Below are 26,818 nucleotides of genomic sequence, written 5' to 3'. Positions count from 1 at the left end.
GGTCTAGCTCATTGTTCATTTTGTAGTACCAGACCTAAATAAATGTACTGATTAATTTAAAAGGCTGCTTCTTATGATGAAGACATTAGGTATTCATCCACTTGATTTTTCCTATGTAGACTGTGAAGTCTGAACTTTTTAGTAGCCTATGGATGCCACTAAGAAAATTCTGTCATATTTTGTCATATGCTCTGACATCACATACAGGCAAGAATATCTGGAAATGTCATTGTCTAGAGAAAATTCTTCTTCAGTTGGTATCCTGCTTTCTACACCCATCATGATAGTATTGAAAACATTTTGTGACCTTAATTCCTCTCAGTTTTTTGTTATTGTTTTTTTCATTTTATTGTTTTTTGTTAATTTTTGTTATGATTATAATATCTAACATTGCAAAGTACTTTATATGTTTTACTTTATTGAATCCTCACAATAACCTTGTAAAGTCATTATTATTATTATTATTAATTTTATTTTATAGATGAGGAAGCAGAAGTGTAAAGGGATTAAGTGACTTGTCCAGCATCACATAGCCACGTAAGTAAGTATCTGAGGCAAGATTCAAATTCAGATCTTTGGGATCTCAATTTTCATACTCTATGCCATCTTCTTTCTTGAAGCCTATTGCTTCAATCACACAATATAAATTCACTGCTATAAGCAGGCTCATATCATCTACAGCTTTGCCTTGGAAGTGGAGATTCTCAAAGCAGTGATTAATTCCTTGATAAGCTTAACAGCCTGGACAGCAGTGCCCCAGTGCACAGAGAAGCCACCAGAACCATGGCCATAGTTGTGAACCACTGGTAGTTGATGTTCATCCTGTATTAATATCTCCTTCTGTAGTCGCACCCCAGGCCGTGATGGCCGCAAGCCCACCTTCTCTTTGATATCCCAAGCACCTTGAAGAGATGGCTCAAGAGCCCTACACTTGTTAAGAATCTCTCTACTATTTTGTGGATCAGGGGACAAGTTCCAATCATCTTTTTGTCTTGTTCCACCTAAGGTTACATTGAAGGCTCCTGGATAAATATAGGTTAGTCCATCCCCATCTCGGATAAAATGCTTCACCCAAGGAGCTTGAACTTTAAGTACTTGGCCCCTCACAGGAAAAAGCTCCAAGTCACCTACTAACTCTCTGCTTCCGAGGCCTGAGCAATTGACAACAATATCATATGAGCCATAAAGCTCCCACAGATCTTCTATTTTCCTGATGTGGATATGGCCTCCACTTCCTCTTAACCTAGGAAGAATGATGAAAAGTTAAAGCACAGTAGTCAGTGTTCCCAGATGTCATAGAATAAAAAAACATAAACATCTTTGAGACCAGGGAGTTTTTTATTCTTTGTCTTTGGATCCCTAGCACCTGCTCTTTATAAATGTGCTAATTCCTTTATAAATAAACAAACAAAGCAGCAAACTAAAGGGGAGCAGATGCCATGAGGTGTTACACAGAATCATAGCACCAAGAATTTGAGAGTTTGGAGAGATTTCAATAGCCGTTCTAGACCAACTGATACACAAAAAGAATTATTACTATAATATATGCAACAATGAGTTGCTCAACCTCAGCTTGAAGACCTCTAAGGAGTGGGAATTCATCACCTCTTGAAGCAGTGCATTCTACTTTGGAATAGCACTAACTTTTAGGAAGCTATTTTTTAATATCAAGCCTCAACTGTGATTTAAATCCTTCAGAGTAGAAACTTACTTAATATATCACAAGCCTAAGGTGACCATGCTTTATTTTTCTTTAAATTTACTGCAGTGCCTGACAAAGTCCTTTGTACAGAACAAAGTAAATGTTTACTGAATGCAGAATTCTAGACTGGCAATGACTTGGGGGAGAGGACAAATTATCAATATGGAAGGCAATCTACTTTCCCAAATCTTAGATTATCTCCAGAATTCAGGTTAATTGGTAGAAAAAATTGGTCTCACTGGACCTAGAACAACCTAGCTCTTCTAGAAATATGCTATAATTAAAGTCCTTTTAGACCCAAATAAATGGTGTCAAAATTATGGTAGTTTATTCAAATGTATATCCTAAATCCTTCAGAGCAGACTTGTACTCATTGTACCATAAGCCTAATGTACCATCATATCTGGCCTTAAGAAAAAAGGAAAGAATGAGCTTAAATATGAAAACAGTAACCACGTCTCAAGGTGCATATAAACAGGTAATTTATGAAATGCAAGCCAATCTTTTAAAATGTGTGTTCAATAGTTACAAACCCATTATTCTAATTGATATTTCTTTTTTATGTTTTTATCCTGTCCTCAGAGAGATAATAAACCCCTAATTAGATGCCCCCCATAAGCCATGGAAGATAGGAGTCGTGTTTTACACCTCTTTGCAACTTTGGCATTATTATATTCACAGTGTCTTGTGTATATAATAGGATCTCAGTTAAATCTGTTACTTATAATGTTTGTGTTGGCAGCTAGGTAATACAGTGTAAGTGCTTTGCCTGAAGATGGGAAGATCTGAGTTTAATTTGGCCTCAGACATGTACTGGTTGTGTGATCTTGGGCAAGCCATTTGTTTCAGTTTTCTTAACTATAAAATGGGAATAATAATAGTATCTACCTTCCAGTATTGTTGCATGGCTTAAAGGAGATAACACTTATAAAAACACTTTAACACAGTGCCTTGGTACATACTAGGTTCTATATAAATGCTATAATAATGAGGATGGTGTGTACATTATATATCTGTTCAAAATATAATAATAATAATAAGATGATGACAATGGCAGCAATGAGTCAGGGCTGGTATCCTACTTGGAAAGTAGGTCACTTCTATTAAATGCCTCTGTTTCTCTAACTCTCTCCCCCACTTACTCCACTATTATATGGTAAAGTAGAAAGAGTGTCGAATATGGTTCAAATCCTACTTGTCACTTACTACCTACGGGATCTTGACTTGGATCATATCGGTTTTTTAGGTCATGGCTTCCTTGTTTAGAAAAATGAGAGAGTTGGATTAAATGGAATAAAGAAATAAAGTCTTTTCGATCTCTAAATATCTATGATGCTATGAATAAGAAAGCACTCAGAGTAAAGAATGAGATAAACTTTTTACACTTGACCAATGCAGAATTTGTTTTGCTTGACTATTCATATTTGTTATCCTGCAATTGATGGGAGGAGGTACAGAAAATAGATTTTTGTAAATTTTTTTAAAAATTAAAATTTAATTTAAAAGAATATTTTGACCAAGATACAAAGAAACTGTTTAAGGAAGGAGGACTAGAGAAAAATTTACAGGGCTCTTGAAAACTCTAAGATTAACAGTTCACTAGGAAATGGATAAAGGGGGAACCTGACCAGGTAAAGGCTGTTCTGAGTAACCAATAGAACTCTGAAACAGTTCAGGTTTTCCCTAACCCCAACCTTCAGGCTAGAAATTTAAACTCTTATTTAAGGAGAAAGCAGGAAGAAGCATGTGTTACCAGATATTGGCCAGCTCCTAAAAGTCTCTTCACAAGATGGGAAGGCTGGAAGCCTACCAGACATATACATATAGATCATAGACCCTTTCCCCCAACTCAGGGTGGTAACTTGTAGCCAGATCTATACATATTATGAGGGACAAAGCATGTGAGGAGGCAGGCTGGAAGCTGGAAAAGTTCAAATTTCACATCAAACTGAGAATGTCATTCACCCCTTGATTTCCTCATCTAAAAAATGAAGGGAGGAGGAGGAGGAATAGATGACTTCTAAGATCCCTTAAATCTCTAATGCTCTGATCTATGACCTTTCATTCTAGATAATGGTGTGGACAGGATTTCAAAGGAAAATCTCTAGTCCTTAGAGCATAAAGCTACAAGCTTCTAGGGATTGTGAAATACTGATAGAGAGTAGCCTTCTACCACAAAGGCAGCTAGAGTGAAGGTCAGCAAAATACAGTCCTAGTTGATATGACCATGAGTTAAGAATAGCTTTTACATTTCAAATATAATAAAACTTATAAAAATATAATAAAACCATTCTCAGCTCTCTGACCCTTGAGGCAAATCATAAAGATTTCCTTGTTTCATGAATAATTGAAGATTTTGTAATGATGATGTGGTCTGTAACATTTCCCCTGTTTCAGGGAGAAAAACTATCCCTTCACTCTTAATGCATTTTCCCACCTCCTCGGATCTAAAGGTTCTAGAACACCATACACCACTGTGAGAACTATCTCCTTGGGAGAAAGGGAAACAAGAGAAATGCAACACTAACAATTTATTTTAGTATTAAATTTATTATATTTATTTATTAACATGTATTCTTATGCTATACTAAACATTGTATCCTTACAGACCAAATAAACCTGTTCCTTTATGGCTCTTGCTTATATCAATCATTCTTTGTACAATTCTAATACTGAGCTTAGAACACCTTCGCAAACCTTTTACCGGATTCTACTTCCTCATATATAGAGTCTAGATTATTTCTAATCCTCTTCTCAGTTCTAAAATGCAATGATTGTATGTGGTACTATACTTAGTAATAAATAGTAACTATTATTTTAGCCATCAACAAATATCATCAAAAGTAACTTTGTTTTAAGCACTAATACAAATTTATTCCATAATCAGCTTCCAACGTGAAATCTCATTAAAAAGCCAGCATGATATTATATATCTGATTACAGGAAATCAAGGAAAGAATTAGGCAGACACTATAAGCTTTGCATCCTTATAAGATAAAGAACGTGCTAAGCTCTTCCAAATTGAAATATAAGTAGTAACTAACAAAGTTTAGAGCAATGATATTTTCAGAGGGAAAGACTATTACAAAGTCTGGATTATTTAATGCTATGAAAAGTGGCTTGAAGTTTGGGAGCTTTGACTAAGAGGAATAAAATAGTGGCTTTTGCTACATGTAGCCTTTAAAAATAATTCATTCCAAAAGATAAAATAGAAATGGTATTTAAAAAGGTAAGTGAGCTTTGTAAAGTTATTTTTTTTTCTCAAATGGGCTCAGAAGAAAGAAAAAATTAGAATTGGCTCACGATTGCTGTGATTTCATATTCATCAGGATAAATTAGTGATTTAAAAAGATCAAACTTTTTGAAAGATGTTATTTTAAAATAATATCTTTAAATCGATATTTATATTGATCTACACACATGTGCACACATGCACACACACACACACACACACATCCCCGTCATACTGAAGTTTGAAACAGAACTTTCATAATGGTATTGGATTTTTGTTCATTTTGGATAAGATCTATGATTTTACAGGCACAGGGGTACTCCTGGTGAGGAATTTCCTTTATCTATACTCAAGATGGTCAATAGGAATTTATTAAGTTACTTAATTACTATGTGCCAGTCACTGTACTCAGAATGGGGAATACAAAGAAAAGCAAAAACTGCCCTCAAGGAATTCATATTCTATAGAAAAGAATATGCCCAACAAAATACTGGAAACTGAGTAGAAACCTATCAATTAGGGAATGTCTAAACAAGTTGTGATATATGAATATAATAGATATATTGTGCAAAAAGAAATGGTGAACAGGCAGATTTCAGAAAAATCTGTGAAGATTTGTATAAACTGATGCAAAGTGAAATGAGCAGAACAAGAAAAACATTGTACAGAACATCATCAACATTGTGTGATAATGAACTATAGATGACTCAGTCTTTCTCAGCAATACCAAGACAAGTACAAAAGCATTATGAAGCAAAAAGCTGTCCATTACTAGATAGAGAAATGATGGATTCTGAATGCAGATCGAAACATATTCTGTTCACTTTATCCTTTCTTGTGGGTTTTTCCTTTTGTTCTGTTTTTTCTTTCACAACTATGACCAGTATCAAAATACGTTTTAAATGGGAGCACATGTATAAACTATATCAACTGTATCTTCAGAAGAGGGGGAGGGAACATAGAAAATATTGGAACTCAAAGTCTTGTAAAAATGAATGCTAAAAATTTTCTTGACATGTAATTGGAAAAAAGAAAATAATATTGAAACAAAAAAAGGACATGACCAAGAAAATGTATATATGTGGTATATTCAGTATAAGTGGAAGGTAGTTTCAGAGAGAAGACACTAGACTGGAAGTCAGAAGCCTCAGCAATGTAGCTAGCAAGAAAAATAGAACAAAGATGGCTTGGAGCCAATTGGATAATAGTGGACTATAAGAAGTATTCCCAATCTGGACAATGGGAACTTCAGGGTAAGAGTTACAGAGCTGAAAGGATTAAGTGTTCTCTCCTGTTTCTCTTTCTAGCTGTCTTATTGATCCTTCTCAGACTCCTTACTTAGATTATTTTACATGTTCTAGGGCCCTGATCTGAACTCTTTCTTCTACTTGCTGGAGATCTCTCCCTGAATATCATATAGGCATCTCAAATTCAACAACTCCCAAATGGAAGGTATTAACTTTCTCTTTAAACACATCCTTCTTGACTTTCTTGTTCTTGTGAGGGTTTTTCAATTATCTGAATTCAAAATCACAGAATCATCCTTGACTACTCTTGCCCAGGGAACTATAACCAAATCAACATTAGAAAGGGCATCAATCAATTCCTCTATGAGACACCCTATCATTCCTTTCACTTCCCAGACTAACCCATCTTCCTTCCCTGGTCCCAACTTCCTTATATTTGTGCTTTCTTTCTCTCTTTCAGAATGTTAACTTCCTACGGTCCAGACTGTTTTGCTTTTCTTTTTGTAGTCCCAGACTTCTCAGCTCCTTTAATTTCCCCAGGAAGACTTAGTGGGTAACTCTATTACAGGTGATAGGAAGTAGTGATGCACACCTGGGCACCTCATCACTTAAGACCTTCCCCTCCATTCCTTTCCTCATCAGCAACTAGTATTCTCAACCTTTGTTATAAGACAACAGATAAAGTCAGGAAATAGTGGGCTAGGCAGTTACTTCTTGGCATTTAAGCAAAAATCAGCAGCAAGGTGGTCCAGTAGATAAAGCACTATACTTGGAGCCATGAGGAACTGAATTCAGAGGCTTACTAGCTGTGTGTGACTTTAAACAAGTAATCTAACTTCCCTCGTCCTCAGTTTACACCTGCTACTCAGGATTGTTATAAAGATCCAAAACACATATAAAGTGTTTTGCTATATGTGTGTGTGTGTGTATACACACATATTATATAAATGTTAGCCACCATAATTATCTCACATGCTTACCACAAGGAAACATGCTGTTATTGACTGAAATGGGGTCTATGACTCTAAAGCTGGATATCCAAAGAAAAAAAAAAGACTAAGATTAATGTCTTAAGAAGAAATATCCCTTCTTACTAAAAAGTCTGGCATCATAATATGTGAGATTTCTTTTCTGCAAAGTACTTTTCTAGACAGGCCTGTGTAGGTTAAGTAACATCTTCCAGATAAAAATCACAAGTTTCTTTCCCAAGAGAGCTGATATTGCATAATACCAAGATATGGTACAATACAATGATAATAAGAAAATTATTAAAGTTACTAAAGTGCTATATGGTTTATAAAGTTCTTTATTCACAAACTCCAGGGAGCTAGTTGTGCAAATATTAATATTATTATCCTCATTATACAGATGGAGAAACTAAAGGTCATTCATTATATGTAGGAAACAATTTGGAAGTATGAGACTTGATGAAGAAGGAAAGAAATAAATGGAACTATAAAGACTAAATTGATGCTGTCATTCTTTGCCCAATCTCTGAGCCACCGTAAACTGAGAGATATTAGTTTCCTTGGAATAAAAAAGTATGTGTTTTTGTAACAGTGACTCTCATAGAAGAAATGGGCTTGCTTACTAATTAATCAATTAACCAGCACTTATTAAGTACCTACTAAATGCCAAGCACTGTGGAAACTTACATTCTTTCTAAATATTGGAAATATTAGGGACATTTGACAGTTTCTGCTTCTGCTAGTGGTGTTCAGTTATAACTGACTTTTTATCAGCCAATATTTAGGATTGTCTTGGCAGAGATACTAAAATGATTTAGATTTCCATCTTCAGATCATTTTATAGAGGAGGAAATTGAGGTAAACAAGATAAAGTGACTTGCCCAAGATCACACAGCTAGTAGTTATCTGAGAGCAGATTTAAATTCAGGTCCTGAGTCCAGTTCCAAAGTTCTATTTACTGTGCCAATTGACTGCCCTTCCTGGTACACAGTAATAAGTTAAATATTGGTTGATTCGTAAGAGAGGCTATGGTATAAACAGTGCTGATTTATATTCAACACTTGGATCTGTCACTTACTATGTGTGATCCACGATTAAATTACCAAACCTTTATGGACCTCAGCCTCCCCACCCCCACCCCAGGAAAATGGGAGAGTTGAACTAGAGGATCTCTGAAGTCTCCTCCCACTCTAGGTCTATGATCCTATGGGCATTTCCATGAGATTTTTAAAGAGATAATGAATGCCCATGTATCTAGAGTGACATATATTCTTAAAGAAGAAAGGTCCAGCTGATCTCCAAAGCTCCCACCATGATTCTAGGGCAAGGGTTCTCAAACTATGGCCCACGGGACAGATGCAGCAGCTGAGGACGTTTATGTGGCCTGCAGGTTATGGCAAATGGGCTGAGGGGCGGAGACAGTGTGAGGTTTTGTTTTTACTATAGTCCAGCCCTCCAACAGTCTGAGGGACAGTGAACTGCCCCCCTATTTAAAAAGTTTGAGGACCACTGTTAGAGGAAACTTTTATATGGGACAAGAAGAGGTCAAGGGGAAACACTATTTGGTCATGATTCTCAGGTTATTGCATAAATTATTAAAACAATGACATTATCTCCTTAGTAAATACAAATGTCAGTTATTTTAAAACTTTTATTTGTGGTGGTCAAGAAGTTGACATTAATGTTAAGGAGTATGCTTACATTGCAACAATTGTATGATAGTCTGTTGAGTGAAGTTAACATTTTTGACTTAGAATACTACAGACTGAAAGCTAACATTGTATGTAAGAAGGGTAGGAGGAAACCAGCTACTTACTGAGGCTGCAAAACAACCCACGATTGTGTATTGGATCATCTGGGCCTACTCTTTGCACAGGCAGAGTGGGTAGCTGCCTATATTTTGAGAGGTGCTTTAAGACCCTTCTGCCTACATGTCCCTCACCAACCTGTCACAGCATATTTCTCCCTCTTACCTAGCATGAAATTTCTAATCCTTTGAGTTAGCTAAAAAGGTTAGGGTATTCATCTCCAGAAAGCCACCTTTTAAAGAAGTGTGAAGAAAACCCTCTTTCATTAAAGTAGTAGCAAAATCAGTTTCTCAGATAACCAGATGTCAACTGAAAAATGTCTTAGGAGTCCGAAAGGAATGGAATATAACTAAGTTTCCTCAGGAGAAGATTGAGAAAGTTCTGAATGGGGAAGAGGGTCTATTCAAGGATGATAAGCCCTCAGGTGCCCCATATTGAAAGGAAGAGAAATCCTGGATATAGAAAAAAAAGGTTCCTCAACACCTAAAATTATATAATAATAATAACTATAATATAGCATATAATATACAATATATAAGTATATAATGTTATATAAAATATAACTAATATTTATATTATGCTTTAAGATTTGCAAACTACCTATGTGTATATATATGTATATTCACACATATATATGTATATTATGTCATTTGATCCTCACAACAACACTTTTTGCAAAATGTGCTCATTTTACAGATAAGGAAACTGAGGCCTGGAAAAGTTAAGTGACTTGTCTAAGATCACATAGCTAGTTGGTGAGTGGGTAGGATTTGAAATCCAGTATTTCTGATTCCCACTGCACCACCTACTTGCAAAGTGAAGTCCAGGTCTCTGAAAAAACAGATAAGTTTTGCAAAAACAACAGTAATAGCAACAATAATAAAAAGGAAATAGTAGAGAGTGCATTAGCTCTGGAGTTAGAAGACTTGGGTTCAAATTCAACCTCTAATACTTGCTGTGTGACCTAGGATAAATCATTTAAACCCCCTGGGCCTCAGTTTTTTCTTACCTATAAAATAAGGGGAATTGGACTAGATGGCCTTTAAGGTCCCTTCCAGTTCTATTCTTGTGATCTTATGACCTCTGAAGGTGATCAAGAAATTCCCAAATTCTATCATAGGAATCCCTACAAGTTCTTTTGCATAAAGAAAAGTAAGAAAAAACCTTTGGGGAAACCTACCTTTTCTCCAGCCACTGCAGATAAGAGAAGGCTTCACATTTCATGGTAGTAAAGGTTTGGCCAAATACATGCTGTGGAAATTTCTTCAGTTCTGATTGAGTCATCTTTCGAAATCCCAGTACAATGTCAGCCCAGAAGGGTTTCTCTTCGGGAGGGATGTTTCTATATATTTGCCAGCTAAAGGCCAGAGGTGGAAGAGAGCTCTTCAGTTTTCATGGAATACATACATTCAACAACATCACTGACAATAATAACAATAATGGCTATCAATTCTATAGCCCTTTAAGGTAGGCAGGGTACTTTACATATGTTATCTCCCTTCCTCCCATTCCATAAGCTCCTTGCTGTTTATCTTGGCATCTTGCCCTACTGAGCACAGTGGTATCTTGTATAAACACACAACAAATATTTGTCAAGAGAGCAAACAAGAGAGCCATAAGGGAGAATTTTTCAAGTGGTTTGCAGTTAACTGGCTCTGAAAGTAAATGCAAAAGCATAGTTCTGAAAAGTGATTTGATCAATGCAGAGGTAGAATCAGGATGTGTAACCTTCTAAAGTGGCCATTAACAAGTAGTCAATTATAATCACTCAATAAACATTTATTAAACACCTACTAGGTTATATGCCAGGCTCTGTGGTTTGGAGTTGGTGGTACACATGCAAAAATGAAGTAATTCCTGCCCTTAGGGAGCTTACTTTGAAGAAGATATAAAGTCTGGTTTCCCAGAAAGAGTCTCCTATATTAATATTTACATAAATACAATCCCTTTAACAAAACATCTTCAGACAGCTCCCATAAACCATACAAGCTGTCATTTTTGGTGAAGGTAAAGACCCTATAGAGCCAAGTCCCTTGGAAAGAAGACAAAGACTTCAGGACAATAGTAGAAGGTATGATGGAGAATGAGGGTAGAACTGGGGAGGAGTAAACTCCAAGCCCAAGTGCTAGTTTCTTTTAATTAATTATTCTTGACAACTAGGTGTTAAATTCTGTTGTTTGTACCTGCAGGATATCTCCTTATGCTCTAATTTTGGCGCCTTGGGTATTCCATGCTAATCACTTTTTGGTCTTCTTTGAGAAGGAAGGACAACAACAACCAACAAACTAGTCCCAATCATAGCCCTGCCCCTCAATTATTTTGTGCATTTCAGGGTATTTTAGAAAGTCCATAAATAAAAGAAGCAATCTTTTTACTTACCTACTTGTGATCAGCAAAGGCAATATATCCCATCAAGATGCAAATGATTTTATTTCACTATTCAAGGAAAATGATTGTTTACGCTCCCTTTGTAACTCATTATAGAATCTAACAGCTTTTGATGTCAGTAAAATTTCCCCTTATGTTATAATTTGTCCCCATTTTTTCTTGTTCTAGACCAATGATCCTCAAACTTTAATTAATTAAATCTTTATAATATTAAAAATGATTGAGGATCTGACCAAATGTTTTTGTTTATGTGAGTTATGTTTATAGATAGCATATTAGAACAAAAATTAATTTTGAATTAGTAGAATCTCTAAAAGGGTTTCAGAGACCCCCAGATTCTCTGAATCCCACTTAAAGAAATACTGTTCTAGACTATATAGAGAAAATATAAATATATATATATACATATATATATATATATAAACTCAATTCTAGACCTAGAAATAGATGAGATTTTAAAGATCACCTAATCCAACTCCCCTATTTTACATATGGTCAAATTGAGGCCATTAGCTGTTAACTTACTCAAAAGCACATAGGTTCAAGTTCAGGTCCTGTGATTTTGTGGTCAGCATTCTTTCCACAGTATCATAAATCTAGAGCCAACTAGTCCAACCCTCTTATTTTACAAATGGTGAAACTGATTCCCAGGAGATTAAGTGATTTATCCAAATTCATGCAGCTAGTAAAAATTTGGTCATCAATTTCTATATAAATCAAATATTAAAAATAGCTAAAATTTGTACAGCTTTTTATGGTTTATAGATTACTTCACATATATTATCTAATTTGATGCTTATAATAACCTGTGAGGTAGGTAGTCCATTAATATCATCCCCATTTTATGAATTTGAAAACAGGTATTAGGAGTTTATGATTTGGTAGGGCAATGAGGACATAGAGTCATTTTTTTAAAAAGAGGCAAAACTGAATAGCATGAAAATTCTATCTCTAGGCTGGTCCCTTACCTCCAAGGCACTATCTTTCTTACATCCTCTTAAAACTTCTAGTTTTCTTCCAAGTTCAGCTCCAACATCACTTGCTATATGAAATTTTTTTTTATCCCTTTAGCTAATAATGCTTTTCCCTCCCTACCAAAAAAAAAAAAGGACTTAGATTTTACTTTGCATATACATTATATATGTGTGTATGCATTTATATGTGTATATGTGGTATTCCCTCCAGAATGTAAGTTTAAGGCCAGGTTCAAATATATCTTGGGTCCTCAGTATCCCCATTCAGCATCCTCTTCTCAAGGAAAGTATATAATAGTTTTTTGTTGTTTTTTTTTAAGATGCCTATTCCCATCACCACAAATGTGCAAAGGGACACACTATAAGACTTCTTAACTCTTATAAATGCAATGACCTGTTCAGTCCTTAGAAAACAGAAAGCAGATTCCCATTTCTCAGTAGACCAGGTGGCAGACTGTAAGTGTGAAATGAGACATATATTTTCTGACATAATCAATATGTTGATGTTTTCCAATACTCTTAGGCTAGTCACACTAGGTAACAAATTGGGCAGACACAAAATGAAGTTAGAAAACCTGAGATCAAATATAGCTTCAGACACTTGGCTAGTCAAGGATACTTGGAGTCCTTAACCTCAGATCTACCTCAGTTTCTTCATTTGTAAAATGGGAATAATAATAGCAGCTACCTCCCAAGGTTCTTGTGAGAAGAAAACAGATTATGAAATGGTTTTAAGCCTGAAATCACTACATAATTACTAGCTAGCTATATATTTCAAAGGAGGCCTATTTTTTGGGGGGGAGAGATTTTTATTGATAAATGATATCATTTATCAGTAAAATATCAAAAACATATGCTAGTGACAAATATGGAAATATTGCACATGTTTAGCCTGTTATGGATTGCTTGCTGTCTTGGGGAAGGGAGAAGGAAGAAAGAGGGGAGAAAAATTTGGAATTCAGTGTTTTCAAAGGTATTGAAATCTATCTTTGCACATATTTGGAAAAATAAAATACTATATTTAAAAAGTGCATGCTAACATCTAACTTTTGGGTTTTACAAAGACATGCTCTTCTTACTTATTTGTAATAAGAAGCATTCTCTGGGGAGTCATTAAGGAAATGACAGTGATGTTAAAAAAAAAAAAGTTAAGTAAAATATTTTTAAAATCCACCTAAATAGATGTAATGAAAACATTCTCATATTAAAAAAGAGGAAAAAAAAAGTTATCTGGAAGGTTCACTTTTGTGATACATCTTTTTCCCCCACTGATGACAGATAAATGCAGTCTTGCCAAAGTATATTATATTTCTATTTGTATATTTAATATCATGCTATAAAAACAATTAGTATTGATACTGTAATACCTTGGTTTCCTTGAATTGTTCTGGCTCAGTTTCTCTGGTGGCCACTCCCCCTTCCTTACCCCATTAGGACTAAGAGAATTGGGACCTCAAAGCTCTGGCCACTCTCGCATTCCAAAGAGTCATAAAACTCCAGATGACTTATCTCAAATACCTGGTTATCTCCTGCCTCAGACTCCTGTCTCCTGCTTGACCTCCCAACCTGTCAGAATTAAGAAGTTATGGTCCTTTCCTGGAATTTCCACTCACCCAGTGCTCTACCCCGCCTTGCATTTTTCCCCCTGGTAGCTGGAGCCCTATAAAAGTCTCTGGAATTACTTGCTGGGTGCTAGATACTTTGAAACAAAAGTCCCATTCAGCTAGCTGAGGGTTGGATATGGGTCCTGTTCAGCTGCTAGTCCAAATTCTCCACTATTAAAATATTACAAACCTAATCTCTGTCTGGCCTCAGTTTCTCCAGCATTATAATACATAGAAAACCATGTTTGGCTCTTCCCTTGATATAATATAGTTTCTAGGAGAGACAGCAATGATTTTCAGGTCCCCTGACCTTAGGGGCCTTCTGTTTTAACAATAAATCTCTAACTCTTCTGGTTTTGGAATCTGCCTCAGGGAATTTGCACATTCAATCTAAGAATAACAATCTATCTGATTTTGGATAGACTACTTCTCTGTTCTTTGCTGACTGTCAGATAGCTTCTGGACCAAACACCTGAGACAACAATAATCTGTTGGTCAGTGAAAACCAAATTGCAGAGACCACTCCTTGGTTCTAACTCTAGGCCATGAAATTAGCAGCCCTGGATAGTCTTTGAATCTGACAGGGAAGATCCTGGGGTGAAAAAGTAGAAGCCCAAAGAAATGGACTGGCCAGAACAGAAGCCAGAAGAAGCTCCAACAGACTAAGAAAGGAAAAGGCCAGGCAGAAGAACAGTCACACATGCATATAACTTGTAAGTAAAAGCTGAAATGGGACCCAAGGAAAGAGGCAACACCTAGTAAACTGAGCTGAATGAGGACCCTGGGATTATCATGATGTTGTTTGAGTGGTCTAGATTAGTGGCTGTAAGAGAGTTGTTAAGAATCCCCTTTAAATCAGCTGCAGGTTTTAGGAGTGAAAGAATTCACTCATTCCCAAATTATTAATTGCAAAATTCAAGTTTATTGTTAGAAATCAGTTTACCAAGAGACTGACTTCTATAATGGCAGATCTATGGAAAATGCAGTTTTGAACAGAGAATGCAGTTCTAAGTGAACAGAAGGTCCTGGCAGCAAAGGGAGCTACCAAGGTCCATCTGCAAAAACCTTCATTAAAGGGATATCTTGGTAGGGGCTGGGACAGCCAAGCAGGTCAGACCCAGTAGGGGATAGTGGGTGGACTCCCAAGGTGGCTCATCTACAAGCTGGGTTTCAGCTTGAGCTGGAATTTGAATAAAATTGAATGAGTTTCTTTAACTCAATAGGGTTAAAATTCTTTTGCTCAGGACTGACCCAACCCCACCTAGATAATAGAATGAAACTGTTTGTCTTGTTTCCCTGGGCGGGGTCCCTCTCTGAGGCAGAGTTGAAGGAGATTTTCTCCTTCAAGGAAATTTTCAAGTTTTGGGGTCCCTTCTTCAATCATAGTGATATAGCGAAAGGGGCAGCATCTAGTAAGCCCCTAAGGGAAGGGGATGGCCTGACTGTAATTGGCCTTTATCAAATTCAGTAGTGGAATGTGAAACAAGTGGAAAAATAAGAAGAAAATTATAAAATACTGTTGCTCCTTATGAGGAAGAAGTTCTATTTGGCCCAAGTCCTCTGAGGATTGGGTATGTTAAAAGTTAAATTCATACTTAAGTGCTAAGGAGTCTTTCAATCTGGAAGAAAGCTCCTATGTAGCTTTTAAGGAATTTAAAAACCATTTGTGATTGTGTGTAAATGTGAATCTGTGCTTTGTCTTCTATGTTTTTTTCAATCAGCTGAATTACAAAGTAAAAGAAATGGCCATTTTGGGATTTAAAAGTGTTTTGTTTTTTTTTTCATCTTGATGCAAAGTAACCTGAATTTTTCTTAAACTTTCAAGCTTCTCTCCCTAGAGGGGACTGGGAATGAGCAAGGGCTGTTGCATGTCTCAAGACAGTTGTGAAAATCAAGTAAGGCTTCATCTACTTCAGAGTTGGAGTAGGCCTGAAGGTCCTTCCTGCTATCCTCCCATGACATCACTTTCTCTCTACTTCAATCAAATATGGACAACTCTGTACTTATTGGCCAATAATTCAATTCAATTTCTTGGGTAGTTCCCATGTTTAGAATGTAAGACCCTCAGCCAATGAGGATGATGGTCAGTGGTGGGAGGGGTGTTTGTGTTAGGGATTATTTAAAGTGTAAAACCTGTCCCAAAAGATGCTCCTCTTTTCGATTGCTTGCTCAACAAGAGGGATGCCTGCCTCTGCCAAGAACATACAATAAAGTTTTGTTTTGCTCCTAGAGATCTCTCCAGGTTGACCACCACTCACCATTCTGTCACACACATGGACATATGGATTTATGTCCAGTCTAGCCTCTCCGAAGAATAGTAGGCTCCCTCAAAATCCCATGCTCTGGAAGTCAGCTTCAGTTTCTCTCTAGATGAGTCCTTGTATTCCCCAAAACCCAGAGTCTCAACTTCTCAGGGGACTTTGGATTCTGTAAAATGTTGTGGTCTAGCTCCACACGGCTTGGGAAAAATCTAGGGAAATCTATTTTATACCTTAAAATCCTTCCCCTTCCTAATACAGCTGTTCATAGGGAAGCGTACAAAATTTAGGGGAGAGGGAAGATAGGAGCCATTGACATTTTATTCCTAGGGGCCTGTGTCTATCTCAGGTTTCAAATAGTTTTCAGAGATTTCAAGTAGTCTAGGACAATGGAGTTTTTGAGAAGGAAGAAGAGTTTTCTCCCAAAAATGTGACCTAAATTACTATGTGTTTAAATTTAAATGTTATATGATAGAATTACTTTAAATTGATGCATTTGGGAATAAGATTTTAGAAGTATGTGTGCATTAATATTGTAGTATTGTTAATAGAAGTTTAAATCTATATTTGATTTGATTATGGTTATTAGAACAAAATTCTCTGGTAACTTACCTAAAAAGGTCACATGTTTGTACCTCCTAATTAGATGAAATACATTGCTTTCTAAATTGTATATTGGGTAATTTATAAAAGTTATGAGCTATGCTTTAAAATTTAGGGAGTTCTGGTGAAATATGTATAAATTTTATGAAATTTGGTCCTAAGTTATTTAGATATTACCTACATTGTTAATCTCAAAGTTTTTTTTTAAAAAAATGGTTTTAAAAATAAGGAACAAGAAAGATTGATTTGCAATTTGCAGTTTGAATGGAGAATCCAGTTAGAATTATCAATGGATGGGAGTAAAGGAAAAGATTTCTGTGTATCTGTGTAGAAGTCATTCTTGTATATGAGAAAAATTAAAAGATAGATGTAAATCCCAGAGGTGAGGAATAATTTGTCAGGCAGAGGCAATTATACAATTAGTATTAGAATTAAAAATGTTGAAAGATCAGGTAGTATTGAAAAATGTACCCTCTTTTGGTAGAATGTGAATGGCAGACATAGGAAAAGTTAAAAAATTCCCCATTTAAAACCAATCTGAAAAATCTAGAGGATTTGGTGTGTATGTGTTAAACAATAGCCTATATCATTGGAGGAAAAAATAAGATTGTAATCGGTAATAAAGGGACTTGTGAAGGATGGACTATTAAAACTTTGTATGTCCCCTTTCAATATCTCTATTTTGTTCTTTAAGAAATCAAATGAAGCTTATGGATTGATGCAATACCTTGGGAACATAAGCAATATAGTGACAAGTTAGAGAGCATCAGAAGCTTATAACCTCTGAGGTACTGGGGAACTGTTTAATTAATGAGGAAAATGTTTAAAGGAAGTGGCTTTGTAGAGGGAGAAGTGGAAAATGAATGTTTGTCCTCATGCCCACTTCCTGTAACATAGAGACAGCCCCAATATATTCTGAAAAGGAAGAAAAAAGATTGGAAGATATTGGAGCAATAAAAAAGCCCCTGAAGGATATTGGCAATTACCTTATAGGAGGAGAATGGGGAATAAGGCCTTGACTGGGGAGATTTTAATTGTATTGTATTAAGAAAGCCATTGAGGGCTCAAAAAATGTGTGATGTCTTTTAAGAAAATTTGGCTATATATTCTGGATCCTCAGAACTGGCCAATTTGAGTCTGCAGAAACAGTTAAAATTAGAGAACTATTAAAAAATATTTTAGCAGATTCTGATGTTTTTGAGAATAAGTTTTAAGGTGCTTGGTACTATCAGCTAAATTAACTTGGTCTATTGTGTTTTTAAGTAGGCCTAATTTACATGATTAAAAATCTTCTGAGGGAAACTGGCAGGAAAGAAAAACAAAAACAATTAAAAAAAAAAAATCTGCCCTCTTTGGGATTTTCCAAGCTTTTCAAGTTTGTGGAAATTTTGGCTAGGGAGGTAGCTGACCTGAATTCTTTTGGGATTTGCATTGGTGCCCCAAAATCTTTCAAATGGGCTCCCTCCCTACCATTGCTAGCATAAAGGGTGAGACAGTCACAAACCTGTAGCCAGACATCTGGCTTACAGGCCCAAAAACCTAGATTGATTAAAAAAAAAAAAAAAAAAAGGTTTATTGTAGAAATTTGAGAAATTTGGAAGTAAAGTTCAGTTAGAAAGACGCCAGGGCCAAAGGTGGCTGCTGGGCAGGCAGGAACCCTTACATGGCCAAAAGGATACCATGTGTTGGGGGGAAGGGCTCCTGCAAAGAGAGAGCTCCAGTTTGGCCCTTTTATACCTAAAAGGAGATTTCTCCAACCCTCTTCCCCCAAGGTCCTAGAGTCTACCAATTTCTTAAAGCCCTGTGGTTAGACTTGAAAGGGCAGTTTTCTGCCACTTAAGTTTTAGGGCTGTGTGTATTTAAATTGGAATTCTGATTCTGAAATTACGTGGGATAATTATATTAACTCATTCCTGCTAAAATTGTGAATTTGTTTATTCTGGCATGAGATTTTAGAAATGTGTGCATTGGCATTGAAGTATTATTACTAGAAATTTAAATCTATTTGATTTGATTTTAAGTTAAAAATTTTGGTTCTCTGGACACTACATGTTTGCATCTCCTAATCAGATGAAATATATTTAAGCTACTATGGTGCTTGCTAAATTGCATATTGGTCTGTACTTTAACATTTTGTCAGCCCAGCTGGATATGAGGTATAAATTTTGTGAAATTCCAGTCCAAAACTATTTAGAATATTAAGCTTAAAGCTGTGTCTGAAGAGTGTGTAATATGTCTATTGTTAGATGGGAAGCTGTTGAGGAGGTGTCCTTCCAAAGGGAGGAAGTCTGGATCCAGAACATTTAGTTTAGGTTTTAATGAAACAATACCAGTGGGGAAACTGAGATATAGAGGATAAGTGAAAGCTTTCCTCTGAGCTTTGCTGCATAAAGAAGGGTTAGTGGAACATATATTGGCTGTGTCCTCAATCCCTTTTCAGCCCTTAGGAAACAAGGATTGCTGATCCAGATAACATCTTTGGAGTTTGTAATTCCAGGTGCCTTTTAAATCTTAGAAGGCTTGGAATGAAAAGGATTTTATCAGATGTTACTGATGACCAAGACCATAATCCAGAGGCTAATGAGAGGTGGATTTGATGGTCCCTTTAAGATTCCTTTCTGATTGCCCAACCTCCATGGCTGATCTTGATTCACAAATCCTGGTCAAAAAGCACCCTTTTGAATATCCGGGCCCAGCCCCCACTATCTGCTCAGCTTCTCCAGCCCCCACTTGATCTGAGCTAACTGAAAAGCCCGCCAAGAACTTGGGGTACCGCCCACAATCTCCTTTTAGTTATAAAAGGGCCAAACTGGAGCTCTCTCTTTGCAGGACTCTTCCCCCCAACACATGGTATCCTTTTGGCCATGTAAGGGTTCCTGCCCGTCCAGTGGCCACCTTTGGTCCTGGCGTCTTTCTAGCTGAACTTTACTTCCAAATTTCTACAATAAACCTTTTTTTATCAATCTAGGTTTTTTGGCCTATAAATTCATTTATAGGGGACACTGCACCTCATGGGATCTTTGCACCGATAAACGGGGTTCCTTCCTTTCCTTTCTCTCATCAGATTTTATACCAAGGCTAAAGGATCTGTGGAGGAACTTCAAGAATGGACTGTTGAAGGCAATTTACAATCTGTAAAAATTGATTTTGCACCAGAGCAATCATCATTTTGGCAGCCCTGGGAAAAGTTTGTTTAGGTTTTATAGTCTCCAAACAAGGAATGGATTTATTGATAACCTAAAAATCTGTTATATTAAAATGACTTTTTAATGTTTACTTCATACCAGAATGAATTTTTACTATAAAAAGGGGTCAAAGATGTTAAGTGAAATCTCTTATGTATGTGAAGTTTATCAAATTTTGTTTTGATTGATTGTATTGGGTCATTTTAAAGTTATACCCATTATTTAAAGGAACTCTGAGAATAATAGTTTTTGCCTTTGTCCCTTTGAACATTTCTCCCATAGACAATATGCATTTTAGAATTTCTCTATATGTTGAGCATTTTAAAAGCAAAATAATTTGGGTAATGTTTGAACTTAAAAGCATCTACTTAGATATGAAAGATAAGCTGTGAAGTTTCTAGGACGAATCTCTTGCTGTTATCAATGTAAGGTCATAGTCAATACTTTTTTAGGATATATAATTCTTGAAAGCTAAATTAACCTGAGGTCTTGATTAATAAGATTTGCTATTTGAGATAAAATTTCTTGGGACTGTAGCTGATATTATTTGGAATTTTAAATTTAGGTGTGATTGTCTGATGGACCATCTTTATTTGTGAAGAGTTGCCTACTCTAATTATGGGGGACATGGTTGGAATAATAGGGGCCCTGCTGTCTGAGCTCAAGAAGAAAACTCCAATCAATAAGGAGATGTCTGTGAAAGGTTATCCTCATAGCACTTATTGGGGTCCTCCTATTCCCAATCTGTATTAACGAAGATAATTAGAGTGATTTCATAGATAATATTCCCATGAGAAAAGATTATATTTCTAGAAGAATATACTGATTATTGCCTTGGTAAAAGAAATTACCAAGGATATTAGGAAACTAGCACATGTCCTGGTACAGCCTTGGAACTCTCCCTTTGGCACTTCTTGGTGGTCCTGTTTTAGTGGGAGTTAGTAGAAGCAGATTCTCTGGTTTGCCTTGGTGGCCCTGAGTGGAATTATTTTATTACCATCTATTTGCCCTGCTTAATTCAGCTAATGACCACAGTAATTCAGGATAGTTTTAACAAGATGGTGACCATTACTTCCAATCAAACAAGGATGCTGATCTTGAAAGGACAGGGATGGATTCCCCTCAACACTATGGGATGAGAAGATCCAGAGGGTAAGGATCAGATAGACCAACAGTGTGAATTAATCTTATGAAATTATGAAAAAAATTTCATCAAAATAAAGAGGAGGGACTGAATGGGAAAAGCTTGATATTTCTTCAAAAAGAAACTATAAATTAGCCAAGCTATAGGATCAGGCTCCTGTTTCCTCTGCATTTTCTTCCCAGGATATGGATGGACAGAACAATTATGGGAATGTATAGAACAAACTGACCAAGCCCTTATCTACCCAGCCCATAGGTTGAGAACACATATCTCAGGGTCAGCAAAAGACATGTCTTTGTTTAAATTTGAATTTATGTGTTTCCCCATTTCCCACTGATCTAGCACCTGTTTTCCCAGCCAGTGCCAGATTGTTTAAATGATCGATGCTTCCTAATATAGTTTTTTAAAACAGCTTTTGCACTTAGAATGTAAGACCACATTCTCAGTCAATGAGAATGAGCTAGTTAGATGGGGAGGTGGAGTTAATGTTGGATCAGGGAACATATATATTGCTTATGATGCTTATGCTCAGAGCTCACTTTTACCTCTTATATAGTGAGAGTGATGCCCACTTTTCATGAGAAACAAAAAACTTCTTCTTTATACCGTGAGAAATCTCTGAAATTTATTGGGTGAGTTATACACCATACAGGCCCAAGATGTAGTAAAGTTGTTTTGGGGTATAAAAATTCTGCTCTGTTGCCTGTACTTTTCCTCCCTTGTCTAGACTAAGATACTACTGAAGGCAACATCCTTTTGCTACAGGAATTGAATAAACTGCTTTATATTCTGGCTCTGACAAACACCTATTCAAATTATTTTGGGTTAGTGGTTGTTGTTTCATACACCATCATGTTACTCCTAACTAGCCATTCCCCCAAAGAAACACAAAATTATTTTTTGTGGCAAGGAGCCTTAACGATTATTTATTATCTCTAAAGGAGCTAAGTATTATCTTTTTATCTCTTATGTTTCATGAAAGAAGCAGCCACTTTTCAAATGTTATTTCTACCTCCCCTGGCTCCTCAGACAGCATTGGCATACAATGAGCATAACTAATGATGAAGAACTTGTTTGTTCACAGATGTTTAACATTTTTAAAGGCTCTACTAAAATTTGCTCTCTTACCCAGATACCAGGTGAATGCCAGCATCTATAGCTTCTGATGAATTAGTGATGGAAAACAATCTGTCAAAGGTCTCTTGAAACCACTGCTTCTGCAGATGAACTGGTGTATCTATCATTATGACATAAGGGGGAAAAAAGGAAACAGATAGGGAAAATAAATTTTAAAAAAATCTTCAGACCAGCCCCTCCCTGAGGAACAGAAAATGAATTAAGAAACATTTTCTTTGATCATATTTTAATAAGCTTTAATGGTTCACTGTTACTTTTAGGATAAAATAGAATTCTGTTTGGTATTTAAAGCCCCTTAAAATATAACATCTAGCTTACATATTAGGTGAATTGGGCATGCCCAAACAAGCTTGGGTTATACTAGAATAGATTATGGGAAGAATGCCAAAGTCAGCAGGGAAAGAGGTGAAAATTGTATATTGGGAGGACAAAGGATTCCTTCTCCCATCTCCCATTTCAGAGAAGCAAGATTTCCTATCACAATTCACAGGAATTGGCTTTTTGACCACTACTTGTTACCATGTCTTTTCTCCCATCACTTCCAAGAGGCACAACTGTCCAAGCCTAAAACTGTAGGGTTTTAATTGTGCAAGGAGAGCCATGAAAGTACAACAAGCTCTGGCTGATTCAGTTTCTGAGACAAACTGTTCATTGTGAATGTGTCATGCTTTCTACTACCTTATTATTTTGGAGGACTTTGTTCTTGTAAACTATTCGCCCCTCACTGGGCTTTGGACTTGTTCCTAGGTTCTGTTCACAATTTGGATTAATTGCCTCTGTGGATTTGTAACTTTAGGTTTTCCATCTTAGATCTCTGTTTGGATCAGGCTCTTCTTTTTCCTTTCCCAATCCAGACAAAAAGAATAAATGAGAAGGGAAACAAATATTGATTACACCTACTATGTGCTAAGAGGTAGAAGTGGGGGAGGAGGCTAAGTATGGGAGGAGGCAGGTAGAAAATGTCCTGGATGAAGATGAATACACAGAGGAGTAGTTTGTTTCCTCCAAAGGATCTTCTCAGATAGCCCATTTGTTAAGCCCTGCTAATCTCTGGTACCACATGTTCCCATTACCAATATCACAATCATCATCACCACTACACCAGCGTTGGGCAGAGAACCAAGAAAACATCACCTATATTTAATAGCAGAATTCTGGTCTAATAATGCTAACTTCAGTCTCACTCACCTGGATAAGCATGAGGAATAAGCATTCCAGCTGCTACATCACTAGTTGTGTTAGGTGTAAACTTATCTGAAATAACATCAATGGAGCATTGTGGGATGGATTCAGAAATGCAGACAGCTGTGGAGAGTCCAATCACACCTGCGCCAATAACTGCAACTCTGGTCATTTCCATTGGCTCTGTGAAGGTAGGGAAAGAGGATTCTAGAATACTGTTTGGAGACACTTTCTATTCTTCCAGTAGAAACTATGGTTCTGAAAAACTTTCATTAAGGGTTGAATTAAGCACAATACATATAATACTACAGAACATAACAAGCACATATTAAGTGCCTACAGAATTGCCTCAAATTTATGTACTCCCATTTGGATCACATTCCATTTAAGATAAAAATTGTAAAATAACATGCTAATCGTAGGATTTTGCTCAATCGTTTGGGGTTTTTTTCCTCCAAAAACTCTAACAGAATTGTGTTGAAAGGATACACAAGAATATCCCCATCCCAGAAGTCTTTGTGCAAGATTAAAATGAATCTGGAAGTGATGATACCATTGGTTGCTCCTCATTCTTGTTTTCCCCAACCCAGGAGTTTATAGTCTGATTATTGGAGAGAGCCAGCAAAAAGCACCTGTCCCTAAATTTTCTTCCCTGTGGTAAAGTAGAGAATTGGATTTAGTTAATCAACAAACATTTTATTAAACACAAAGTGCCAGATAATGGGTACTAATTTCTAAGGAAATAAAGCCAAAAATGAAATGGTCTCTGACCTCAAAGAATTCATATTATAAAAGAGTTGACAACATATACATATATAAGTAAACAGAAAATAGTAGAACATGAAAACAAAGTACTTTGAATACTGGGTTAGCCACTTCCCATCTGTGTGGTATGAGGTCAATTGCTACAGGGCCAATTACTATAGGGCAGCTAGGTGCTGCAGTAGATAGAGCACAGGATCTGGAGTCAGGAAAACCCGAGTTCAAACTCAGCCTCAGACACTGACTAGCTGGGTAATCCTGGGCAAATCATTGAACCTTGTTTGCCTCAGCTTCTTCATCTGTAAAATAAACTAAAGACAAAAATGACAAAGCACTCCAATATCCTTGCCAGGAAAATCCAAACTGAGTTACGAAAAGTTGGACATGATTGAATGACAACTTTGCTTCTCATTATAGAATGTAAAACAGTGGTCCTCAAACTTTTTAAATAGGGGGCCAATTCACTGTCCCTCAGACTGTTGGAGGGCTGGACTAGAGTAAAAACAAAAACTCACACTCTGTCTCCCCCCCTCAGCCCATTTGCCATAACCCGGCAGGCCACATAAAGGTCCTCATCGGGCTGCATCTGGCCCGAGGGCCATAGTTTGAGAACCCCTGAAAATAATGCTAGCTCACTGGCCATTTTAAGGAAAGCACTTTGTAAATGTTAAAGCTACCTAATTATAAGCTATTATTGCTGTTATTTGAAATTTCACTTTCAGAGTTTATTCCGTAGGGTTAAGGTTTTATCAAGAGGGGCAAAAGTGCTTTGATTATATCTTACTCTTCCAAGAGCATTTGCATTTAACCCTTTGAAGAAGATTTCATCTGAAGACTGTTTGGGGATGGATGGAACAACTAACCAAAAGCAATAGAGGCACAGAATAGTAAACTTCAATAAGGGCAAGAAGAGGTAAGGGACCAGGGCATAGGTTGAAGTTGGGAAGGGAAAGAGGAGAGGGAGGACTCTGCCCTAAACCAGTGGAAAGAAGTCAGAGAATTTGGGTTTATATTTTACCTAAGACACTATTTTCAGGCACTTAACTATTATGGGATCTTAGGGAAAAAAACACAATTTCTTTGGGTGTCAGCTTCCTCTTCTACAAAAAGAAAGGTTAAGATTCAATGGCTTCCAGTTTTAGAGATATGGTCCTATGAAGGGTGGGTGCTAGCCAAGAGGTTGAAAAGCAACAAAGACAAGTTTTGCTTTTCACAACTTTTCTGTTGTAGGTCTGCCCTGACGACCTACAGTCTCAACACTTGTAAATTGGCTATAGAATATCTAAGATGTGTGTGGGCCTTGTGATGATGGGCAGAGAAGTGTCTCTACACAGCACTGTGTCAAGGAGAGAGCCATTTTGAGGAGTCCAAGCATCCAAATTCAAATTCTAGCTCTTCCTTCTTAATCAATTCATTTAGGCCCTAATTAGACTATCTAAGTCTTGATTTCTGCATATGTAAAACCAAGAGATTGTACTGGATCTGGAATTTTTAATCTTTTGGAGATCATGGATCCCTCTGGCAAACTAGCATTGTTAAGCCCTCCTCAAAATAATGTTTTTAAATGCAAAAAATAAAAACGTATAGGATTGAGGGGGAGGGAACAAATATATTACAATAGTTATCAAAATATTTTAAAGATATAAATTCATAGACAACAGATTAAGAACCCCTAGAGATGATCTCGAAAGAACTTTCCCTCTTGGATCCTGCCTTAAGAAGCAGGAGAATGCTGGTGGTATATGTTATAAGATCACTTAAAAGCAAAAGGTTAAAAGGGAAGGGGGAGGAGAAAAAAGGAGCTGCAGTCACGACTTTAGCAGCACTCAGTCAAGATTCCTAGCTCACCAGTTTCCAGGCCATTTTTGAGGCACTCAGGACTCGGCAGAAACTTCACATTTAAACAATTTCACCTGGTTAGTAAAGTGAAGGAGAAAAGTACCTGGACTGCACAGGTCTGAGACGTCAGCCTGGGAACCCACCGAACAACTAGCAACCAAAACACTCGTTTTCCCTGAGGAACTGGGGAAAGAGCAGAGCGAGCTAGAGCCAAATGTTCCCCATTGGAGGCATTTGGACGACGCCCCCGCTGACTTCACTCTCCATTGGCCAGTGGATTTTTAGAACCTGCAGGTCCCTCCCCCGCCCTAGGGACTAGGGCTCCCCTGGAGGGAGTTTTTACAAAAGCGCTGGCAAAGCTGCTAGGAGAGTTATAAAAACACTTTTGCCCGCTTCACTCCTTTCTCTCTACCCCCCTTCAAGATTTTATTTTTATGCCCAGAGTCTAGATGTCTCCTAGATATGCTGAACTTCTCAGTGACCCAGAGAGCCCCGGCTCTAAGCCAACATTTCATTATTTTCTTTTGACCCTTACTTGGAAGCCACCTGCCCATCACTCAAGACCAATTTCTTGTTAGCCTCCAAATCCAGCAGGCAGAGAATGACTCCCAGGGTAGAATCTGTGACACATCGCTTTCTGTGCCTGTAGACCCCCTTCCTTGTGAACGTGCCTGCAAGCTTGGTAATTTTTCTTATTTAAATAGAGGATCAGGCGTTTGAGAATATCAGCAGCCCTGGAAACCCCATGCACGGATTATAAACAACTCTTTTACAAAGAAAATCTC

The 26,818-nt window shown here is 36.9% G+C and overlaps 1 protein-coding gene across 1 annotated transcript; it reads right to left on the bottom strand.

Annotated features, from left to right (window-relative positions):
* Nucleotides 1-322: 322 nt before the first annotated feature.
* On the bottom strand, nucleotides 323-26,246 carry DDO (D-aspartate oxidase). Its single transcript, XM_074310108.1, has 5 exons — nucleotides 26,137-26,246; nucleotides 23,439-23,615; nucleotides 22,242-22,350; nucleotides 10,138-10,314; nucleotides 323-1,243 (listed from the first exon to the last, which is right to left on the bottom strand). Exons 2-5 carry the CDS (start codon nucleotides 23,608-23,610, stop codon nucleotides 676-678), a joined length of 1,026 nt encoding a protein of 341 aa, XP_074166209.1. The 5' UTR covers nucleotides 23,611-23,615; nucleotides 26,137-26,246; the 3' UTR covers nucleotides 323-675.
* Nucleotides 26,247-26,818: the final 572 nt, after the last annotated feature.

Source organism: Sminthopsis crassicaudata, chromosome 4, assembly GCF_048593235.1.
Source record: "Sminthopsis crassicaudata isolate SCR6 chromosome 4, ASM4859323v1, whole genome shotgun sequence".
NCBI classification, from domain to species: domain Eukaryota; kingdom Metazoa; phylum Chordata; class Mammalia; order Dasyuromorphia; family Dasyuridae; genus Sminthopsis; species Sminthopsis crassicaudata.
Note: the sequence above shows the minus strand (reverse complement) of the source record. Positions and strands in the feature narration are given on the sequence as shown.